The 23,460-nt window shown below is 42.0% G+C and overlaps 1 protein-coding gene across 1 annotated transcript; it reads left to right on the top strand.

Annotated features, from left to right (window-relative positions):
* The first annotated feature begins 4,427 nt into the window (after positions 1-4,427).
* Positions 4,428-21,547, top strand: pudp (pseudouridine 5'-phosphatase). The gene is made up of 4 exons (XM_021608823.2): positions 4,428-4,599; positions 5,217-5,435; positions 7,275-7,504; positions 20,734-21,547. The coding sequence occupies exons 1-4, from the start codon at positions 4,533-4,535 to the stop codon at positions 20,908-20,910; spliced, it is 693 nt and encodes a 230-aa protein (XP_021464498.2). The 5' UTR covers positions 4,428-4,532; the 3' UTR covers positions 20,911-21,547.
* The last annotated feature ends 1,913 nt before the right edge of the window (positions 21,548-23,460 follow it).

Raw genomic sequence — 23,460 nt, 5'->3', positions numbered from 1 at the left:
TTTTATGTTTTAGTATTTTGTGTGGAAAACCAACCAAATAAAGTTTCTTCAATAAAAAAAAATGCTCTCTTTGAGGCTGACATTTTATTGGTAAAAATATTCACACCCATTACATTTCCTATATTGTCCTTAATACATCACTCAATTTTTCCCCCCTATTTTTTCCTGTGTTTTAGGAAAGAGAGGCCATGAGTAATGGCAAATCTTAAAGGCCCAGTGCAGTCAAAAAGCAGTATTCTAGCAAATTTTGTATCATATAGTACAACAACTGATCATTCAGATGTTAATTCCTAATAGTTGCTGGTTTAAAATACAATCAAATAGGACATTTTATCAGCAGATTTTGGAAGTACCCTTCCCCTTCTCACTAAGACCACTCCCAGACAATCATAGTGACAGTCTTGCTTGAGAAATAGCTTTTAGCAACAACAAACAACAATGTTAATTTTTGACTGCTTTAAAAAAAAATGTATTAGTACTTTTTACCCCAATTGATAGTTGCAGTCTTGTCCCATCGCTGCAACTCCCGAGAGCCATGTGTCCTCCGAAACACGACGCTGCCAAGCCACCCTGCTTCTTGACTCACTGCTCGCTTAACCCAGAAGCACCAATGTGTCGGAGGAAACACCGTACAGCTGGCGCCAGGCCAGCCACAAGGAGTCACTAGAGCGCGATGGGACAAGGACATCCTGGCCAGCCAAACCCTCACCCTAACCCGGACGCCGCTGGGCCAATTGTGCGACGCCTCATGGGTCTTCCGGTCGCGGCTGGCTGCGACACAGTCTGGGATCAAACCCGGGTCTGTAGTAACGCCTCTAGCACTGCAATGCAGTACCTTAGTACTCTGCGCCACTCGGGAGGCCTCCTTTTGACTACTTTAATGGAAAACTATTAAAGTAAGGTACTTAATTGTTACCCAGACGTGATTTGATATTGAGATAAAAACATCTGCGTTGGGCCTTTAAAATGCAGGAAATTCATTTTCATTTATTCTTCTTTTATCACACAACAGCGTCAAAATTGGTCCCCCCAATGTTCAAAAACTAACTACGCCCCTGGCCTGCAATGACATTTATTTTTGGTGAACGAAAGAGGACAATAACTTTGGTATAGCTTATACAATAAGCTTGTTATATAACAACGAATTTAGCAAAAATAAATGCAAATAAAATAAAGCAACATTTTATTGGTCATGTACACATATTTTGCAGATGTTATTGTGGGTGTGGCTAAATGCTTATGTTCCTAGCTCCACCAGTGCTGTAATATCTAACAATACAAAACAATACACCCATATCCAAAAAATGTAAAGAAACGAATGATGAAATATATAAAAATTAAAATGAATCCCGGAATATAAATATACACTCTATGTACAGTATATGATGGTGTGTATAGATATTATGGACAGTATATGAATAGAAAAGGCGTGTACAGCAGTAGTTATATAGGATGAGCCTCGACTAGAATACAGTATATATATATATTTATAAAGTGTGTAAAAGTATATAAACATAATTAAAGTGTTCAATGACTATGTACATAGGGCAGCAGTCTCTAAGCTACAGGGTAGAGTGCTGGGTGCTAGCCGGCTAGTAACATGACCTGGATATAGAAGCTGTTTTTCAGTCTCGGTCCCAGCTTTATTGCACCTGTAAGGTCTCCTACTTCTAGATGATAACGGGGTGAACAGGCCATTGCTTGGGTGGTTGAGGTCCTTGATGATCTTCTTGGCCTTCTTGTGACACCGGGTGCTGTAGATGTCCTGGAGCACAGGCAGTGTGGCCCTGGTGATGCGTTGGGCTGAACGCACCACCCTCTGGAGAGCCCTGCAGTTATGGACGGTGCAGTTGCCATACCATGCGGTGATACATCCCGACAGGATGCTCTCAATGGTGCATCTGAAGAAGTTTGTGAGGGTCTTAAAGGCCACGCCGAATTTCTTCAGCCTCCTGAGGTTGAAGAGGCGCTGTTGCTCCTTCTTCACTGTCTATGTGGATGGACCATTTCAGGTTGTTAGTGATGTGCATGCCAAGGAACTTGAAGCTTTTGACCCTCTCCACTGAAGCCTATTGAGTTGAATGGGGTCATGCTCCCTCTGCTGTCTCATCAAGTCCATAATCAGCTCCTTCTTTTATTTTCCTTGGAACCACTCCAACAGAGCCCTCACCACCTCCCTGTAGGCTGTCTCGTCATTGTTGGTAATCAAGGCCTACCACTGTTGTGTCGCCTCCAAACTTGATGATTGAGTCGGAGACGTTCGTGGCCACGCGGTCATGGGTGAACAGGGAGTACAGGAGGGGGCTGAGCACGCACCCTTGTGGTGACCCAGCGTAGCGGAGCTGTTGTTGCCTACCTTTACCACCTGGGGTTGGCCCGTCAGGTCTAATCAGGGTTTTCCCTCTGCATTAGAGTAAACTCCCTCTGAATTTTCTACCTCTACTATGGTTTCATGCCTGGCCATTGTTGAACACTTACTCATCAAGGATATGGCTGAGTTCGTGTTCGCAATAGGTCCTCTGCTTAGCTTTCCCCAGAGCAAACTCTATTGATCTTAGCTGCTGAATTTGCATTTCAGTTCACTTTTCCTCATTTAAAAGGGTGACTGCAAATATCTCGCAGAGGCCAAAAAATGACGGGGGAATTGCAGCGAAGGTTGATACCAATCAGTCGCCCAAAATTAATGAGCTTATCAGCATAATGTAAATAGTGCAGATGTTAATTGCTTTAGACCTTCCCCTTCTATGCAAGTGTCATGTTTGTATCCGCAAGGTAATACAATGATTAGATAAATACAATTAACTTCAGTCTAAAATGTAGGCCTATGAGAAACAAGTGTCAATTTAGTTTTACTGGCCTATAACTGTATAGCATAAGGCTATAAAGAGTATCAAATGGTATGATTGCAATATATAGTAGGTAAATACATTATAGCAAAGATATGCATGTCAAGTTATGTAAATCAAATATTTAAAAAACGTTAAGGTGCCCCGACTTTTCTTCTTCCCTACAAGTGCTCACTTTGTGAACGATTTGGTAGAAAGAGAATTGAGTGTTCGGTCTGAAGCAATTCACAAAAAGACACAAAGTTCTGAAACACAATTGGTAAAGAGAGCCAAACTCACTCTGAAGGACTCAAACAAAAAGTACGTCCCAAATAGGTATGGGCCAGTCCCTGGTCAAAAGCAGTGCACTATTACAGGGAATAGGGTGCTATTTGGAACCTACACTTTGTTTGAGTGTGGGTCTCAGCTCCTCCCAATTAGACCTGAATCCATAGCCTCATTAACTCGCCCAGGTTGGAGGACTCATTCCCCCGATGTCTCTTTCTCTCACCTTAACAAGACAAACATTGAGGATCCAATTATTCTGTAAAATGTGGCGCTAGAACACAGGTCCACAGGCTGTTAATTTAATTTGCAACAACGAATCCACCTGTATGGTGTGATATAGACTACCACCCTGGAATAAGGATCAATAAACCAACATAGTCCATTTTAATGAAAAATAATTAGGCTAGAATCGGCCTAGACTAGAGTCAGGGTTAGGTGTTCAGCTAGCTTATATTTATTGATGGTTTGCTTTAGGGGTGGTGTGCTTTAGGATTGTCTCTGATAGTCTAATGAAGGCTAGGCCTTGTGATGATGAGCCAATGACGGCCAAAAAAGGTGCATAGTAATTTACCTATAGTTAAAATGTAAAAAAAAAAATCTCAATATGAAAGTACAGTTTCCAAAACTGTATCACAAGCAAGGATTATTAACATGTAGACAGAGCGCTGGGACTGTACACATTGGCGGCGCCATCGTGGGTGATGAACGAGAGTTCATGGCCTCCCCGAGCCATCACCACATAATGCTCAATAAAACAAATTATTACACTATGCTAATTAATTCAGGAATTAAATGAAAATATAGCCAATATTTGATATTTTAAATGCTGCCCACAAATAAGTATTGACAAGTGAAAAGTAAGCCTACATTCAACAGTTTACATCAATGGTTTAGGTCCAACACTGCGTTGTCTGTTTGAATCAACATTTAAGCACAATGTTTTGTATGTGAAGTTATCTAAAAAATGAACAAATACATACATGTGTTTTAAATGTAGCAAAACACATTTAGATTAGGCCTACTACATTTCTGTAGATAAGTGGGATATTATGAGATTAATTATTCTGAGTGAATAGGCAGAAGTGGGTTCTGAGCATAAAACTACCTTGCCCATCAGCCGTTGCAAAATGTTGGCCGACTAAAGAATCACCATTTGTTTGCGACTGCATCATTTTCGTAAATCTCAACTGTAAGATTACTAAATTATTTTGATATTGTGTGATGTAAACAGGTTTATCTACGTTCTAGAAATGAATAAAATCATACATTTAGTTTGCTACTTGATAGTTACCAAAGTCTCAGTGCCAAGTTATCAGTTGCCCATCTTCCTACTAAATATAGCTAACGTTAGCCTGCTAGCTAGCTAGTGCTTCGATTTCAAGATTGGATTTTGTCGTTGTGTTGGCAGCTACTGTAATTATGTCTACACAATCGATTTTTAAACCAGTGACCCATGTTCTTTTCGACATGGATGGATTATTATTAGGTTATTAATATACACTTTCTATTTGCATTTGAAACGATGGAATTATACATGCCGGAACAAATTGACACAAGGCCTAGCATTCAGTAACAGCTCATCATGTGTGTCAACCATGGTGAAGCAAAATTAACAGTAACGTTTGCTAGCTATCTGTAAAGGAATCTTTCTACAACCATAACATTCGCTAATCATTTCCATGTGCTGTCTTGCATAGTATTCTGAATGTCGTGATTTAAAGCTAGAATCCTTAGTTAAAAGCCTCTGTTTCAGTAAAAAACTGAGGGGATGGGTGTGGATAAATGTAACCACTCAAATTCATAGAAATATGAGGTTCCAAGGACTGACCATCCATGATATCAAAATGATAGATTTAGCCATTTTTTGAAGCTATACAGTTTGTTTACATTTCTGTTCTTTACAAAACTTCTAGTAAACAAAGCGTATAATCTGGGTTCTGATGGGGTATGACAGTTGAACTAAGCTCATTATATTCAAGAATCAATGGGTATATATCATAAGTCCAAAACTTGATGTAGCAACTAAGGGTTTTAGCTTTAAGTTAAACATGTGGCGATAACATAGCTATCTAACTTTTATTTTGCTCTGTTTTGAACTTGCAGATACAGAGAGGCTGTACACGGTGTCATACCAGGAAGTATGCGACAGGTTTGGAAAGAAATACACCTGGGACGTGAAGTCTTCTGTGATGGGAAAGAAAGCTATGGAGGCTTCTACCATTATACGAGACTCCCTAGAACTACCAATGACACCAGAGGAACTTATCAGTGAGACTAGAAAAATACAGGAGAAGATATTTCCTTCAGCTCAATTGATGCAAGGTAGCTAAGGTGTGTGTGTGTGTTACAGTTGTAGTGTGGTATAGTTACCATAACATGAACAAAATAGTTGGTTCTCACTGATGAAATATGAGTCTCTGAGTTTGTTGACAAACAAACTGTAATCCCATGTTTTTATTAGTGTATGTGTGTCCTGAATACATAGGAAGACTCTACACTACAGACTGTCAATATTCAGAGTGCTAGTGCCCTCAAACTCAACTCTGGACCTTTGAAGCCAGTTCCACTGCATTATTTTAATTGTTCCCATCTAATCAGGAACAAATTTAGACCAGGGACACCAGGTGTGTGCAATTAATTATCAGGTAGAATAGAAGACCAGCAGGGTCCAGACCTCATAGCGTAAGTTGAGTACCCCTGCAATAGGGCATGAGTTAGAGGGAGTGTGATCCTGGATTTGAACTGGGCTCAATTTGTTTGGATTTGTTAGTATTTACTGTGTGTAGGACAAACCAATGATGTGTACTATACAGTACCAGTCAAAAGTTTCTCATTCAAGGGTTTTTCTTTAATTTGTACTATTTTCTACATTGTAGAATAATAGTTAAGACTCATCCCAAACCATCTCAATTGTGTTGAGGTCGGGTGATTGTGGAGGTCAGGTCATCTGATGCAGCACTCCAACACTCTCCTTCTTTGTCAAATAGCCCTTACACAGCCTGGAGGTGTGTTAGGTCATTGTCCTGTTGAAAAACAAATGATAGTCCCACTAAGCCCAAACCAGATGGGATGGCATACCGGTGCAGAATGTTGTGGTGGCCCTGCTTTTAAGTGTGCCTTGAATTCTAAATAAATCACAGACAGTGTCATCTGCAAAGCACCATCACACCTCCTCTTCCATGCTTCACAGTGGGAACCACCCATGCAGAGATCTGTTCACCTATTCTCTGTCTCAAAGACATGACGGTTGGAACCAAAAATTTCAAATTTGGACTCAGACCAAAGAACAGATTTCCACCGGTCTAATGTCCATTGCTTGTGTTTCTTGGCCCGAGCAAGTCTCATCTTTTTATTTGTGTCCTTAACTGTAGTAGTGGTTTCTTTGCAGCCATTCGACCATGGAGGCCTGATTCACACAGTCTCCTCTGAACAGTTGATGTTGAAACGTGTCTCTTACTTGAACTCTGTGAAGCATTTATTTGGGCTGCAATTTCTGAGGTACAGTTAACTCTAATTAACTTATCGTTCTGCAGCAGAGGTAACTCTGGGTCTTCCTTTCCTGTGGCGGTCCTCATGAGAGCCAGTTTCATCATAGCGCTTGATGGTTTTTACGACTGCACTTGAAGAAACGTTCAAAGTTCTTGAAATATTCCGTATAGACTGACCTTCATGTATTATAGTAATGATGGACTATTGTTTATATTTGCTTATTTGAGCTGTTCTTGCCATGATATGAACTTGGTCTTTTACCAGATAAGGCTATCTTCTCTATACCACCCCTACCTTGTCACAACACAACTGATTGGCTCAACCGCATTAAGAAGGAAAGAAATTCCACAAATGAACTTTTAACAAGGCACATGTGATAATTGAATTGCATTCAATGTGACTATCTCATGAAGCTGGTTGAGAGAATGCCAAGAGTGTTCAAAGCTTTCATCAAGGCAAAGGGTGGCTATTTTGAAGAATCTCAAATATAAAATATATTTAGATTTGTTTAACACTTTTCTGGTTACTACATGATTCCATATGTATTATTTTATATGTTTGATGTCTCCACTATTATTATACAATGTAGAAAATAGTAAAAATAAAGAAACCCTTGGAATGAGTAGGTGTATCCAAACTTTTGACTGGTACTGTTTGTCTGTGTGTAATCAGGAGTGGAGAATCTCGTCCACCATCTCCGTAAACACAATGTGCCCATCGCTGTTGCAACAAGCTCAGCAGGCCTGACGTTTGAGATGAAGACCAGTCAGCACAAAGCCTTCTTTGACCTGTTCAGCCACATCGTCCTAGGGGATGATCCCGATGTGAAAAACAGCAAACCTCAGCCTGACTCCTTTTTGGTGTGTGCCAGCAGGTTCACTCCTCCTGCACCTCCGGCCACGGTAAGAGGGACAGGCGAGTGAGAGGGACAGTAGCCTACAGTGGGTAGTGGAGTAGACTATTACCCTATTCTTGTTGCCTCATGAATAAATAAGCTAAGCATAAAATAACCAGCCACGATAAGAGGGACAGACCAGTAAACACGCTAAGATACTCTCATACACACCTAGTAATGTTGGAGGGGGAAAGCAGCCCGAAGGTCACCAATTCTTACCAATCATAGCTCAGATGAATGATACGAAGAGGGACAGGGTAGTGGACAGTGGGCTGGCACAACTTATAATGCTGAAAAAGAGCAACCCCTAAAAAGTTTTACACCAATTCAGTTGTTAAGACGTTTTTTTTTTCCGTTTGTTACTTAGTATATTCATTTGTAGACTAATCATTGAGCAGATAAACTAAATTGTTTTTATTGGAACCTGTGGAATTGCATTTATACCTCCAAGAAAGTGGGTTACCTCTTAACCCCATAACCAATTCTGTGGTTAGGAAAGTTACCAAGGCTAATGTCGTCCTGCCATGCTTCAATGCCCCAGCTTTCACCCGTTCCTAAGAAACGCCAAAGGAATTATTAGCAAGACACTGACTGACTGACCAACTGACTGATCGACTGTAGCAGATCCAAACCAGGCTATCGAAAGTGTAGGCCTTATTTATAGGACCCTGTGGACTTTCATTTATTTACACATCCAGAAAGCGAGGGAAATGATTAAGCCTATAACCAACTTCATACTCTCTCATTCATTTCCATTTTCAATGCCAATGTTTTGGCTTATTAAGGGTAGCTGTAAGTAACAGGTCTGTGCTGTCAACACCAGCCATGAAAATCCCCACAACACAGAGGAATCACACTGTGTACATTGCGAATGGCAACCTATTCCCTTTTATAGTGCACTACATTAGACCAGAGCCCATAGTGCTAGTGCACTATATAGGAAATAGGGTGCTGCTTGGGACGTAGCCACTACCATGTTTATCACCTTCCATGCCTGTTTTAGCAAACCCACCTATGAAATATGTCTACAATCATTAGGGTTAGAAGACTACATAAATATTCAGTTAGTTTTACAGAGCTATCAAATGGAAAACCCCCAAAAAGGAACCCAAAAAGAGAGGTTAATAGCTTTGGATTTGTTGTTTTCCTTTTTTGAGGTAAATGAATCTCCCTAACAGGTGCAGGGCTGTAGATTTCTCTGCAAATGGGTCTGCAGCAGCCTTCGTTAATTGTCGGCCTGTTTTTGAAAAATCTTGGCGGCTTCCAAACATCCCCAGTTAGGACATCCCCAGTTAGGACATCCCCAGTTAGGACATCCCCAGTTAGTTTTTCTTGATGAGATGGAACTGCGGGTGAGAGGGGAATCGGTTCAGTGTTTAGTGGAATAATGAATGATGATGCATCACTCCTTGGCTCCTCTCCTCTCTCCGTGACAGTTTTGCCTAAGCACAGAAAGAGAGAGAGAAGTAGGGAGGGAGGGGACAGATTGCGATTCAGGATTGTAAGGAGGAGACAGGAGAAAGACAAAATGCAATAAAAAGAAAATGGGAGCGTGTATTAACATTGTGTTCGCAGCTTCTCTCCTACCCCCAGATTAGTGGAAGCAGGGATGAATTTACAATGAGTTTAATTAATTGTAGTGAGGAATTTTACAGAAACTGCAGCGAAGACAGTTGTAGGTGATACATTTGAGTTGTATTTTTGTTGTTCTCCTTTCTTACCTCTAAAATGTAAGCATTATTTGAAGCTTTCACTACAACGGTACATATTCAATCATACAGTGGACTTTCAGTCATTTTCTCAGGATGCATTTTTGTTCTGGTGCTTAAAAGGTTGCTGTTTATATCAGCGTTATTGGGAGGGAGATTTCCTGGAATATAGGCATGAAGTGACGTGAGGCATTTTGAGGGCTCTGATGATGCTATGCAACACTGGAGGTAATACGCCTGGCAGACTGCTTAAAACCCTCTCACAAGTAAGTAATGTGCCCAGCCCAGTACTCTGTCTCTATGGTGACCAAAGGCAAGGAATTAGTCCTCCACCTCTTCCATTTTTCACTTTCTCCCCAGCGCTAAAACATACTATGAGTGAGGGAGAAAGGGAGGGAGATAGAGACAAGGTTTTTACTAAAGGTGTGCGCTCAGCCTACCAGCTAAGATTAATGAAACATGAAAATTAAACATGAAACGCATTCACATAGGTTGCGTCCCAAACGGCTCTGGTCAAAAGTAGTGCACTTTGTAGGGAATAGGGTGCAATCTGGGATTTACGTTGAAAGACAGGGAGAAAAGTAATCCAGCTACCATTAAATCATGAATTACCTTACACCACGGAAAGGTTTATAGCACCAAATACAGTACAATTAGGACATGAAACCTTATTTGAAAAGGGAGGCACCGAGATGTTTCAGAAAGACCCACTTGCGTCCCAAATTATGATATATTCCCTCTCTATACACTACTTTTGACCTGGGGCCATAGGGCTCTGGTCAAAATTAGTACACTGTATAGGGAATAGGGTGCCATTTGGGACTAAGTCACAGAGAGGCTCACACAGAGGGTGTAAAGAGTCAGTACAGAGACAGTATTGGCTCTGGAGCTTGGATCTATAGCTAGCCTATATAATGATGCTACAGCAACAACACGACGCTGATTTAGGGTCAGCCAGTCGCTTCGGCTACACCCCCGTATTTTATGGGCGTTTCAACTATCGGGACCCAGTGGGCCTCTCTGCTGTGCAGATGCACCAACCACATAATAAATGGTAACTGCTGCTATAATCCCAAAATTGACACATTATTCATTATTTCTCGACCATATAGTCAATATCTTTCTTTTATTCTTCAATTTAGCTATCACAGTGATGCGTTTGTGGTGCCCAGTGTGTTTGGTGCTGGTGGATTGAAATGGTCAGGAACTAAAACAGGCTTGATCTATCTATCTGAATAGTTAAGGCTGTGCTATTCTACAGCCCTAATGATGTTCCTTATGAACAGGCAGTCCCACGTGCTTTGACGGAGAAGGTACAGTAGGGCCTCGCTGCGAGTCCCCCCCCCCCCATATCTGGTGCTGCATTTTAGTGGCCTAAAATCCTATGAACTCCCATTCATTTCAGAGACACAATATATTTTATTTGTTAAAGTGCTTTATGAACACAGACTTCATGTTAGTGAAGCCTGTTGGGTCCTTTTCTGTCCACACCAAATCGGGAACGGGGAGAATACATTGTCAGCGAGTTTGTCTGAGTTTATGGGGAGCTTTAACAGTATTGATCACTCCTTTTTATTCTGTTGGAAAGAAATGCCAACACTGGCATGGAGATGTAAGATTTACGGACAGACACTCGGTCAATGGGGATTTTTATAAGCTCCCAGGGAGTGTCACAGTCACAGCAGGTAGACAAGTTAAAGGCTATTTCCTGAAGGACTTGTCCACAGTAGTATCATGGTTTGTTAATAATTTTCTTATCTGGAGGGTAGTTGTGGAATGTGGTGCGGGAGAGAATTGACTTCACTCAATCATCAATAGGTATGTCATTACCTTGACCTTCTATTTCCGCAATTTCTAGATAACGTGACCTTTACCTACGGTTATTTATGAAGTCTACCTGTTCCATAGCCTGTGTGTATCCTAAGTCTTTCAAAACATAATCTGTCTCAACAGATTCAGGGCGCTCCGCAAGCACAGCGGCTGTTAGAAGAGACTATTCTAAACCTAGTCTTTGTCTGAGTAAAAGATGAAAACGTGTCCCCACTCAGACACCAAATGAAAGCTATTCTGCTCCTGTCTGCCATCTGGCCTAGAGTGACAAATGTCTCCATGTGATTTTCCTCGCGTTGACCAAACCACTCATTAGCCTTGTGAACGCAGCCCTCTGGAGGCCAATAGATTGTCCTTTTATGCATTTACACTGTGCCCTCCAGGTCTGTATCCCAAATGACACCCTATTCCCTTTATAGTGCAAACTTTTGAGTGCACCACAGATACATATGGACCCTGATCAAAAGTCGGGCACTATAAAGGGAATAGGGTGCCATTTAGGACCTCCAGATTTTTAAATGATGGCCTGCATTTCCTGTTTCCTGTGTATAACAAAGTACCCCGTAACACAGATGAGGAAGACGTTCCTGCATATCCTGCAGTTAGCCTGCCCTGGGCTTAGAGATGGTTTAGAAGATGTAGCAGGCTATCTATCTCTGTCTCTTCACTCACTCAACAAACCACGTTGCAGGCCCGAATATACACACTCGCACAAATCCTTACTGTGTGATGTAGAGGTCGACCGATTAATCGGAAAGGCCGATTATTTAGGGCCGATTTCAAGTTTTCATAACAATCGGAAATCGTTTTTTTGGGGAGCCGATTTGCCAATTAAAAAAAAAATGTTTTTGGGGATTTTATTTTTATACCTTTATTTAACTAGGCAAGTCAGTTAAGAACACATTCTTATTTTCAATGACGGCCTAGGAATGGTGGGTTAACTGCCTTGTTCAGGGGCAGAACAGATTTTCACCTTGTTAACTCGAGGGATCCAATCTTGCAACCTTACAGTTAACTAGTCCAACGCAATAACGACCTGCCTCTCTCTCGTTGCACTCCACAAGGAGACTGCTTGTTACGCAAATGCAGTAAGCCAAGATAAGTTGCTAGCTAGCATTGTTTTTTATAAGATAAGTTTAATCAATCATAAGCACTAGTTAACTACACATGTTTGATGATATTACTAGATATTATCTAGCGTGTCCTGCGTTGCATATAATCTGACTGAGCATACAAGTATCTAAGTATCTGACTGAGCGGTGGTAGGCAGAAGCAGGCGCGTAAACATTCATTCAAACTGCACTTTTGCGCATTTTGCCAGCAGCTCTTCGTTGTGCGTCAAGCATTGCGCTGTTTATGACTTCAAGCCTATCAACTCCCGAGATAAGGCTGGTGTAACCAAAGTGAAATGGCTAGCTAGTTAGCGCGCGCTAATAGCGTTTCAAACGTCACTCGCTCTGAGCCTTCTAGTAGTTGTTCCCCTTGCTCTGCATGGGTGACGCTGCTTCGATGGTGGCTATTGTCGTTGTGTTGCTGGTTCGAGCCCAGGGAGGAGCAAGGAGAGGGACGGAAGCTATACTGTTACACTGGCAATACTAAAGTGCCTATAAGAACATCCAACAGTCAAAGGTTAATGAAATACAACTGGTATAGAGGGAAATAGTCCTATAATTCCTATAATAACTACGAGCTAAAACTTATTTCCTGGGAATATTGAAGACTCATGTTAAAAGGAACCACCAGCTTTCATATGTTCTAATGTTCTGAGCAAGGAACTGAAACCTTAGCTTTCTTACATAGCACATATTGCACTTTTACTTTCTTCTCCAACACTTTGTTTGCATTATTTAAACCAAATTGAACATGTTTCATTATTTACTTGAGGCTAAATCGATATTATTGATGTATTATATTAAGTTAAAATAAGTGTTCATTCAGTATTGTTGTAATTGTCATTATTACAAATACATTTTTAAAAATCGTCCGGTTAAATCGGTATCTGCTTTTTTGGTCCTCCAATAATCGGTATCGGCGTTGAAAACTCATAATCGGTCGACCTCTAGTGTGATGTGTTAGTTTCAAGTATTTTCTTGCTACGGTACCATTTATCAAGTTTGAAAATGCATCACTCTGAGACGGACAGTTTGATGAATGAACACGCTGCACTACCGACCTTATTGCATTAAGCTCAGGCCAGAATGGCGTCGGAACAAAACGAGAAGCAGAATGATCGTTTTTATTTACCCGACATAAACAAAACGTACACACTGCTCTGATTAAATATTGAAGGGAAAGCGACTGTACAAACGCTGTTATTTTAGCGAACGGCTGTGTCATTGTGACAAGCCCCGTCTTAAAGCCGTTGCGAAAGTTAAGACACACAGGCACTCTGGTGTTGACATAGTTGGTTTGCCTTGTCGTGTCAGGCGTTGACAAAAGCGACAAGTAAAGTAATATGTTGGAGCAGAGGATGAGCCTCTTTGAGATCTAACACCTGAGGAAAAAGGAAAATGATTTGTTGAATGGATCACTGTCAAACAACGGTGTGTGTCAAAAGTCCATTCAAAATATGCTATTCCAGGAACATGAAAATGACACGATGAAATAGAAAATGACACAGTAAAGGGAGTATTTAGTAGTAGTATTTATTGGGATCCATACAGGAAAAAAAACACAACTAAAATACATAATATACATAATCTGCCTCTGTTTCACGCTTCAGGAGCAGGAGATGTCTCCTGCCCCATGAGCCATTCTGGCTCAGACAAGCCAAGGCTTGTGCAAGGCCACCCACCTACATTATTCAACACATAACACAGTGTAAATTACAATACAAAATATATCAAAATGGCTCTCTTCACAGTCCCTTTTGTGCCGTAAGGTGTTCTTCTATCTGTTTTTTTTTTTTTTAATCTGTTTTTTAATGGCTTTCTTGAGTTACCTGAGGTGGCAGAGAGTTTCATATAGTCATGGCTCTATTAATACTGTGCCTTTCCCAGCCTCTGTTTTGGACCTGTAGACTGAAGAGACTTCCTGGTTGCATGTCTCCTTTTGTACCGATGAGGGTCCGAACTGTGTGCCAACTGCTTGAACAGACAGTTCAGTACCTTCAACACAACAATATCTCGCACAAAGACCGATAGTGAAGCAGTCCACTTTGAGCTAGGAGAGACTGACATGCATGTTACTGACATTCACCATTCTTGTACATCTAAATGCAAAACGTGCTGCTCTGTTCTCGACCGACTGTAATTGACCTATGTCTCTCTTTGTCGCACATGACCCCACGACTGGGCAGTAGTCCAGGTGCGACAAAGGCCTGTAGGACCTTTCTGGTCGACTGAGATATCAAGAAAGCAGAGCAACATCTTATCATGGACAGACCTCTTCCCATTTGAGTCACTATTGAGTCTATATGATTTGACCATGATACCGTAGCTTGCTATCTAGGGTTACGGCCAGCAGTTTAGTCTCCTTAAGTTGCTTAATCGCCACGTTATTCAATAATAGATCTGGAGGAGCTTTAGGGTTGAGTGAGTGATTTGTCTCATAAACGTTGCTTTTATATATATTTTTATATTTAGCACCAGCCTATTGCTAGATGCCCATTCTAAAACTGACTGGAGCTCTATGTTAAGGGTGTCAATCACTTATTTTACTGTCGTAGCCGACATACACTGAGTGAACAAAACATTAGGAACACCTACTCTTTCCATGACACAGACTGACCAAGTGAATCCAGGTGAAAGCTATGATCCCTTATTGATGTCACTTGTTAAATCAACTACAAGCAGTGTAGATGAAGGGGAGGAGACGGGTTAAAGAAGGATTTTTAAGCCTTGAGACAATTGAGACATGGATTGTGTGTGCGCCATTCAGAGGGTGAATAGGCAAGACAAAATATTGAAGTGCTTTTGAATGGGGTATGGTAGTAGGTGCCAGGCACACCGGTTTAGATGTGTCAAGAACTGCAACGCTGCTGGGTTTTTCCGCACTCAACATTTTCCCATGTGTGTCAAGAATGGTCCACGACCCAAAGGTCATTGGAGTCATGGGCCAGCATCCTTGTGGAACGCTTTCGACACCTTGTAGAGTCCATGCCCTAACGCATTGAGGCTGTTCTGAGGGCAAAAGGGGGGGTGCAACTCAATATTAGGAAGATGTTACGAATGTTTTGTACACTCAATGTATATTCTGTGGAAGGTTAATAATAGAAACAGAAAACAATGGCCCAAGACGGCTGCCCTGCGGTACACTGCACTCAACCGAATTTGCATTAGAGAGGCTTCGATAAAATAAAATACCCATCAAATAAAACGCAGTAACTCTCTATCCATGATTGAGAGGATGCCTAACACTTACAGTTGAAGTCAGAAATGTACATACACTTAGGTTAGAGTCGTTAAAACTATTTTTTTCAACCACTCCACAAATTTCTTGTTAACAAACTATAGTTTTGGAAAGTCGGTTAGGACATCTACTTTGTGCATGACACAAGTCATTTTTCCAATATTTGTTTACAAACAGATTATTTAACTTATAATTGACTATCACAATTCCAGTGGGTCAGAAGTTTACATACACTAAGTTGACTGTGCCTTTAAACAGCTTGAAAAATTCCAGAAAATTATGTCATGGCTTTAGAAGCTTCTGATAGGCTAATTGACATCATTTGAGTCAATAGGAGGTTTACCTGTGGATGTATTTCAAGGCCTACCTTCAACCTCAGTGCCTCTTTTCTTGACATCATGGAAAGAAATCAGCCAAGACCTCAGAACAAGGATTGTAGACCTCCACAAATCTGGTTCATCCTTGGGAGCAGTTTCCAAACGCCTGAAGGTACCACGTTCATCTGTACAACAAGTATTAACACCATGGGACCACACAGCCGTCATACCGCTCAAGAAGGAGATGCGTTCTGTCTCCTAAAGATGAGTGTACTTTGGTGCGAAAAGTGCAAATCAATCCCAGATCTTCAGCAATGGACCTTGTGAGGATTCTGGAGGACACAGGTACAAACGTATCTATATCCACAGTAAATCGAGTCCTATATCGACATAACCTGAATGGCCGCACAGCAAGGAAGAAGCCACTGCTCCAAACCCGCCATAAAAAAGCCAGAGTACGGTTTGCAACTGCACATGGGGACAAAGATTGTACTTTTTGGAGAAATGTCCTCTGGTCTGATGAAACAAAAATAGAACTGTTTGGCTATAAAGACCATCGTTGTGTTTGGAGGATAAATGGGGAGGCTTGCAAGCCGAAGAACACCATCCCAACCGTGAAGCACGGGGGTGGCAGCATCATGTTGTGGGGATGCTTTGCTGCAGGTGGGACTGGTGCACTTCACAAAATAGATGGCATCATGAGGTAGGAAAATGATGTGGATATATTGAAGCAACATCTCAAGACATCAGTTAAGAAGTTAACGCATGGTCGCAAATGGGTCTTCCAGAAGGACAATGACCCCAAGCATACTTCCAAAGTTGTGGAAAATGGCTTAAGGACAACAAAGTCAAGGTATCGGAGAGGCCATCACAAAGCCCTGACCTCGATCCTATAAAACATTTGTGGGCAGAACTGAAAGTGTGTGCGAGCAAAGAGGCCTTACAAACCTGACTCAGTTACACCAGCTCTGTCGGGAGGAATGGGCCAAAATTCACCCAACTTATTGTGGGAAGCTTGTGGAAGGCTTCCTGAAACATTTGAAGTTAAACAATTTATAGATAATGCTACCAAATACTAATTGAGTGTATGGAAACGTCTGACCCACTGGGAACGTGATGCAAGAAATAAAAGCTGAAATAAATAATTCTCTCTACTATTATTCTGACATTTCATATTCTTCAAATGAAGTGACCAACTGACCTGAGACACATAATTTTTACTAGGATTAAATGTCAGGAATTGTGAAAACCAAGTTCAAATGTATTTGGCTAAGGTGTATGTAAACTTCCGACTTCAATGATAGTCTATCAAAACACATCCCACAATCTTCTTACTGTCATTTTCTTTAAGCCAATCATCAGTCATTTGTGTCAGTGCCGAGCATGTTGAGTGCCCTTTCCTATATGAATGCTGAAAATCTGTTGTTAATTTGTTTTCTGTAAAATAACTTTTGAGCCCCACTGTACCTTCCTCTCCTCATTCATCTGCGTGTAGATTTGGTAGACCCAGCTTTATTTCCCTGGTCCATGTGTAGGTTGAGTAGAAGGTTATTGGGTCCATGTGTAGGTTATTGGGTCCATGTGTAGGTTGAGTGCATATGGTGACTGTGACCTACGGTTTTCTGCTTCTCCGTCTGGGTAAAATGTCTCATCTAATGAGTATTCCCCCAAGGACTGACCATGCTGCCAGGTCAAGTCTGTGTGTCAGATCCAGACCCTGGTCTCTGTTTACAGTAGCATAAGCCTACTGTCTAGCAGCAAGCCTACGCACTCGTCTACCATAACATAGAGGCCATATGATTCAATAACATAACACATAGTACATATGATTCCATCATATAGCACACACTACGTGATCAAAAGTATGTGGACACCTACTCGTCGAACATCTCATTCCAAAATCATGGGCATTAATATGGAGTTGGTTCCCTCCTTTGCCGCTATAACAGCCTCCACTCTTCTGGGAAGACTTTCCACTAGATGTTGGAACGTTGCTGCGGGAACTTGCTGATGTTGGACGATTAGGCCTGGCTCGCAGTCGGTGTTCCAATTCATCCCAAAGGTGTTCAATGGGGTTGAGGTCAGGGCTCTGTTAAGGCTGGTCAAGTTCTTCCACACCGATCTTGACAAACCATTTCTGTATGGACCTTTCTTTGCATGGGAACATTTTCATGCTGACACAGGAAAGGGCCTTCCACAAAGTTGGAAGCACAAAATCGTCTGAAATGTCATTGTATGCTGTAGCGTTAGGATTTCCCTTCACTGGAACAAAGGGGCTTAGCCCGAACCATGGAAAGCCCCATACCTTTTATTCTTCTTCCACCAAATGTTACAGTTGGTACTATGCATTCTAGCAGGTAGCGTTCTCCTGGCATCCGCCAAACCTAGATTAATCCGTCACGCCAGAGAATACGTCTCCACTGCTCGAGTCCAGTGGCGCCGGGCTTTACACCATTCCAGTCGATGCTTGGCATTAAGCATGGTGATCTTAGGCTTGTGTGTGGCTGCTCGGCCATGGAAAGCCATTTCATGATGCTCCCGACAAACAGTTACTGTGCTGAAGTTGCTTTCCAGATGCAGTTTAGATCTTGGTAGTGAGTGAGGACAGACCATTTTTTTGTACTCGGTGGTCCTGTTCTGTGAGCTTGTGTGGCCTACCACTTCGCGGCTGAGCCATTGTTCCTCCTAGACGTTTCCACTTCAGAATAACAGCACTTACAGTTGACCAGAACAGCTCTAGCAGGCGCGTAATTTGACGAACTGACTTTTTGGAAAGGTGACATCCTGTATCGGTGCCAAGTTGAAAGTCACTGAGCTCTTCAATGTTTGTATATAGAGATTGCATGGCTGTGTGCTCGATTTTATACACCTGTCAGCAACAGGTGTGGCTGAAATAGCCAAATCCTGTCCACATACTTTTGTATATATAGTTATTTGGATTTAAATCACACAGCATACATGTGACTCATGATTAAAACTCATAACTGTCCATAGGATTCAATCCCATTCTCTCTGAGGGAAACTTTTCTCTCCTTGTCTTAAGTGTCCCGTGATAGTCCTGTAAACAACTAAACGTCCTGGTCCGTTCTGCTGAAATAGCTGCTGCTGGCTGCCAAGCAGGCCCTGGATCTGCTCCATAACAACACTATGCTATGTTCTGTCATCTCCCCTTAATACACCGTTGTAAAGGGAGTGTGTGTGACGTGCTGCTGAGCCGGCTAATCACAGTAGTCTTGGCACCAGCCACTGTAGTCTGATGTGCGTCCCAAATGGCATCCCGTTCCCTACGTAATGCATTACTTTTGAGAAGAGCCTTGTCAAAAGCAGTGCACTATGTAGGGAATAGGGTGTCATTTGGGAGGTATCCACACACACACACTGAGTCTCCCACTCTTCTTGTGTTGCGGCAGTGACTGCCTTGGGTACACTGTGAATACAGATTCAATTGGTTCTGATGAATGTTGCATGTGTTTGGGTGTATGCCTCGGGACTGGTTGTTAATCTTCCATGGGGCTGGCTGTTGGAGGCCTGCATGGCGAACGACTTTGGGTTCTCTGTCTGTTCTCCGTTCACTCTTCCCAATGCATGGTATAGCAGGCCGGTAGTTGAACAATAAAATATGGATTTTTTTGAAGCAAACTTCCTAACAATGAGTAGGAGAAAAGACCCTTGAACCTTTATAAGGCAAATCACCACCCCAGTCTCTCTTTGCTGCAGTGACTTGTAGCCTGGTCACATATCTGCTTGTGCTCTTGCAAACTTCATTGCTCATTGTCAAGCCAAACATGGTTGGCATGACAATGAGTGACAAGGAGTTGGCATGATAGCACAAACAGACTGGCACTCAGGCTATGTGCCTTCCTCCTGAGCTAACATGGAGCTGCAGTGCATTTGAGTCCTGTTTCCCTCTCGTCCATTACAATGCAGCCATTGAACACTGATTAAATGTTCATTTTCCAGGCTCATTGCCTAATTCAGAGTCTTTATTGCCCCTTGATTGGAAGCAACTATCTAGCTAGGGCCTCTCGGTAGCCTTGCCGCTCTGTGTTTCCATACTTATTGTCCCTCTCATAGGCTACAAGAGTCAATTAGTCAAATCTTCTAGAGACCTCGAGTCGGCTTCTATTGTTCCATCTGGGAACCTTTTAATAGGTTATTTTAGTTCCATTTGAGAATTAGAGAAGAGACTGACTGGTAGTTGTGGTTTAGGGCATTTCCGAAGCTGCTAGGTCAATCTGGTACAATTAAATTACATTGTCTGTCACCATTAGTGTGTGAGGTAAGTCAAAGGCAAATTGTAGGGAAATCACGTAGAAGGAAGAACATTGCAGCAAATAGTGTAATTTTGTGATTATTTTTGTGCACTCATTCAAATTATAGGGATTGATTGAACCTTGAATTAGGTAGAGTGGTGGGAGACGTCTTTGGAAGGGGTGTTTTGTTTGAAAAGCTAGGAAGCGTAGCTATTGAGGTCCAAATGCGCAGGATGTCGGAAGTCCCCAATGAATAAAAGGGAAGCTCTTGTCACTCAGTTCTTTGTCCGTTCTTCTCCACACTGCTTCCATATTGGCTTCTCATTTGTATGCTGCCTCTATTCATGCAGCTGTGACGCAAAGGTAAGAGTCAGAAGCATACTGTGGGTCACCTCACCTCAACACGAGTTCTTCAGTGTGACTGCCTTCCTCTGCTCTGTTTTCTCCACCAGACACTGAGTTGCAGTTCATAGACATAGGCTTCTCAGTCCAAGACTTTGTGCATTGTGCTGTGCCAATAGACTGGACTGTTTTATGTTGTGGTTGCATAATGAGGCATCATAAACCTTGTCATACTTCCTCTATTTAAGAAATGGATAACTTCTGGTACTTCTGGTATTTTATAATACATAATTGACTGTATAGCAGAATTACATGAACCATTGTTCACTTCATTATGCCCCCATGTGAATTTATAAATCCTATTGTCTCCTTTCACTTTTTATTTAGCACTGTATGACATCCAGCGCCTGCTTGTCTTGTTTCCTCTCTCAACAGTGCCTGGTGTTTGAGGATGCTCCTATGGGTGTTAAGGCCGGCCTGGCGGCTGGGATGCAGGTTGTCATGATCCCTGATGACAATCTGGACCGAGGCCTTACTCAGGAGGCCACACTGGTCCTGAGGACCATGGAGGACTTCAAACCAGAGATGTTCGGCCTGCCGGCCTATGACTGAGCTCCATCTCCGCTTCCTGCTCAGGGCTGAGAACCTCCAATCCACCCCTGCTTTTTACCCTCCATCTTCACCATTTAGCCTGATCAAAGCAATGTAAAGATGCTAATCACAACGATCACAATGCTGATCCAAATTATGCAATGACTCGGAATTTGATTATTACTTGGAACTGTGATCAAGTTGTTGTTAGTCGAATATTAATATTTTTGCTTTGGCCAAATAATGAGAACGGCTGAGAATAATGGTTGAACATAATGTGAGGTCAACATAATGAGAGGTCATTTTTTTGTCTGAACCTTTTACACCGGTTTGGTATTGTAAGCAACTCGCTGCCGATCAGTTTAAAGGCTTTTATTGTGATTTGGTGTGCATTCTAAATGGCACCCTGTTCCCTACATAGTGCACTACTTTTGACCAGAGTCCAACACAGTCATTCTAGGTAAAGATGTATCCGTCTCTGAGTTAATGTCCTTGAACAGATTTCATAACCAACTGCAGTTTAAGCTGTTCGATTCTCCCTCTTTTCCCTGCGTCATACCATTTGCCACTCTTCTTTGAGCGGGGCCTATTGAAATGCCAAAGACACTTTTCCCAGCTTGGATGTGTAATCCAATAAAGATGGTGAGAGAAATCTTCAGCTCTTTCATCTTCACTCATGTTTGCCTCAGCAGTGCTGCTGGAATTCACATGTTCTCTCTTCCCTGAGAAAACCCCTGAAACGACTGAACACAGGAGTAGAGTTTCTGAGAGCTAATGCAGAGCCCTGTTCCCCCACCTCCCTCAGGCTGTTGAAATAGGATTTCACTGCTGTAGTATCCTTCCATCCACTATACGTCTTCCCCCTCCCGGCCTCCATGCATCCCTGGCCTTTCATCCTCAACTTGGGCTAATCTCTGAGGCTTTTCCTCCTCTCCTCCTCATCACTCAGCCGTTTTACAAGTCATTTAGCCCCTCATGCCCTGAAGTGTGTGTGTGTGTGTGTGTGTGTGTGTGTGTGTGTGTGTGTGTGTGTGTGTGTGTGTGTGTGTGTGTGTGTGTGTGTGTGTGTGTGAATATCCACTGAGTGTACAAAACATTAGGGCCATGACAGACAGACCAGGTGAATCCAGGTGAATGCTATGATCCCTTATTGATGTCACTTGTTAAATCCACTTAAAATCAGTGTAGCTAAAGGGGAGGAGACAAATTGAGACTGTTCTGAGGGCACAATGGGGTGCAACTCAATATTAAGAAGGTGTTCCCAATGTTTTGTACACTCAGTGTATATGCATGTGTGTGTCTGTACATTATGCATGTATGGGTGTGTATTTATGCAATAAGTGTGATGGTGTTGGAACATTATGTCTGGAAAATGTAGTGAGATCAGGGTATGAATGGTTCATAATGACCAATGCCATTTGCCACAGTCTAAAGGAGTTGTATTTCGCTTTTTAAAAATGCATTTTCTTTGTATCAAATAAGTGACGACAGAGACATTTATTGTGGTAAATGGTAGAAGTAGCTCAGTGCAGATACAGTATTCACCAGTATTGTTGTAAAATGCACATGGAGTTACCAAGTGGGCATTCAACATGCATTTTCTACTGCATTTCTGTAAAAATACACTGAATAGTCCATCTCAACATATTGCAGTTGCTATTCACAAAGCATATTGTCCTTTTTGTTGGGACATAATAGCTTTTTCTCTTCTCTTCTGCTAGCATTCATCCTCCCCCTCAAGGTCAATGACTATGGTGAGCAGACAGAGGTACTTGGTCCGCCCAGGAGCAGCCTATTGGCTACGTCTCTCATCTGGGCAACCAATCACCATCAGTTTAGCCTGATGATCCAGCCACTACCTGCATAGGAAAAGCACTCTGCAATAACTGATATCAGAGGTTACTATTCCACCTGTAATGCTAGTCCACCTGACTGCTTATGACTAGAAGGGCCCCAATGGCTCCTCTCTCTCCTAGGAAATTAGCAGTCTCTTCATCTACTGCCAATAACTATTATTGTATCCCTCCCTACTGACCTGAAACAGAGAGGAGAGCAAGTGAGGGAGGGAGAGAGGCTAGCTAACATGTTTCTCAGGCCCGTCTTCACATCATGCCGGGGAGGGCAGAAGAGGGACGGTGGACCCCCATTCATTTTCAACGTCAGTTGTTTTTCTATACAGGATTTTATCAGCACTCAGACAAGTGTCACTCAACAGGGGAAGTTTGAAAAACAGACATTGTATTGAATGACCTCATTTTAGAATGTTATAATAAAGCTTTTCTTTTGTTTTCATCCTCTTACTGGCTGACAAGCCCACTGGTTGAAGCTCAATGAGAAAGCTCATCTGATAACGGCAGACAGTCCTTGTACATTTTCACTGTCATTCGGACTTCACTGTCGTGCATTATCAAGACATATACAGTATATGGTGGCTTTCATTAAAAAAGCAGAAAGCAGTTAATGTCTTTCCTTCAGGGATGTAGACTCATCTTTAATGTGATAAAACACCTGAGAAAATGAAAGCAATGGATTAAATAGACACAGAGACTTGTGCATTATTGCTTTGGGATA

The sequence above is a fragment of the Oncorhynchus mykiss genome, chromosome 7 (genome assembly GCF_013265735.2).
Source record: "Oncorhynchus mykiss isolate Arlee chromosome 7, USDA_OmykA_1.1, whole genome shotgun sequence".
Lineage (NCBI taxonomy): Eukaryota > Metazoa > Chordata > Actinopteri > Salmoniformes > Salmonidae > Oncorhynchus > Oncorhynchus mykiss.
Note: the sequence above shows the minus strand (reverse complement) of the source record. Positions and strands in the feature narration are given on the sequence as shown.

What these genes read in the sequence shown, in the direction of transcription:
- pudp (XM_021608823.2), top strand. Translation starts at nt 4,533, where the DNA reads ATGTCTACACAATCGATTTTTAAACCAGTGACCCATGTTCTTTTCGAC. An exon ending in TTCAGCTCAATTGATGCAAG is followed by an intron (nt 5,436 to 7,274) that starts GTAGCTAAGGTG and finishes GTGTGTAATCAG; the next exon opens with GAGTGGAGAATCTCGTCCAC. An exon ending in CTCCTGCACCTCCGGCCACG is followed by an intron (nt 7,505 to 20,733) that starts GTAAGAGGGACA and finishes CTCTCTCAACAG; the next exon opens with TGCCTGGTGTTTGAGGATGC.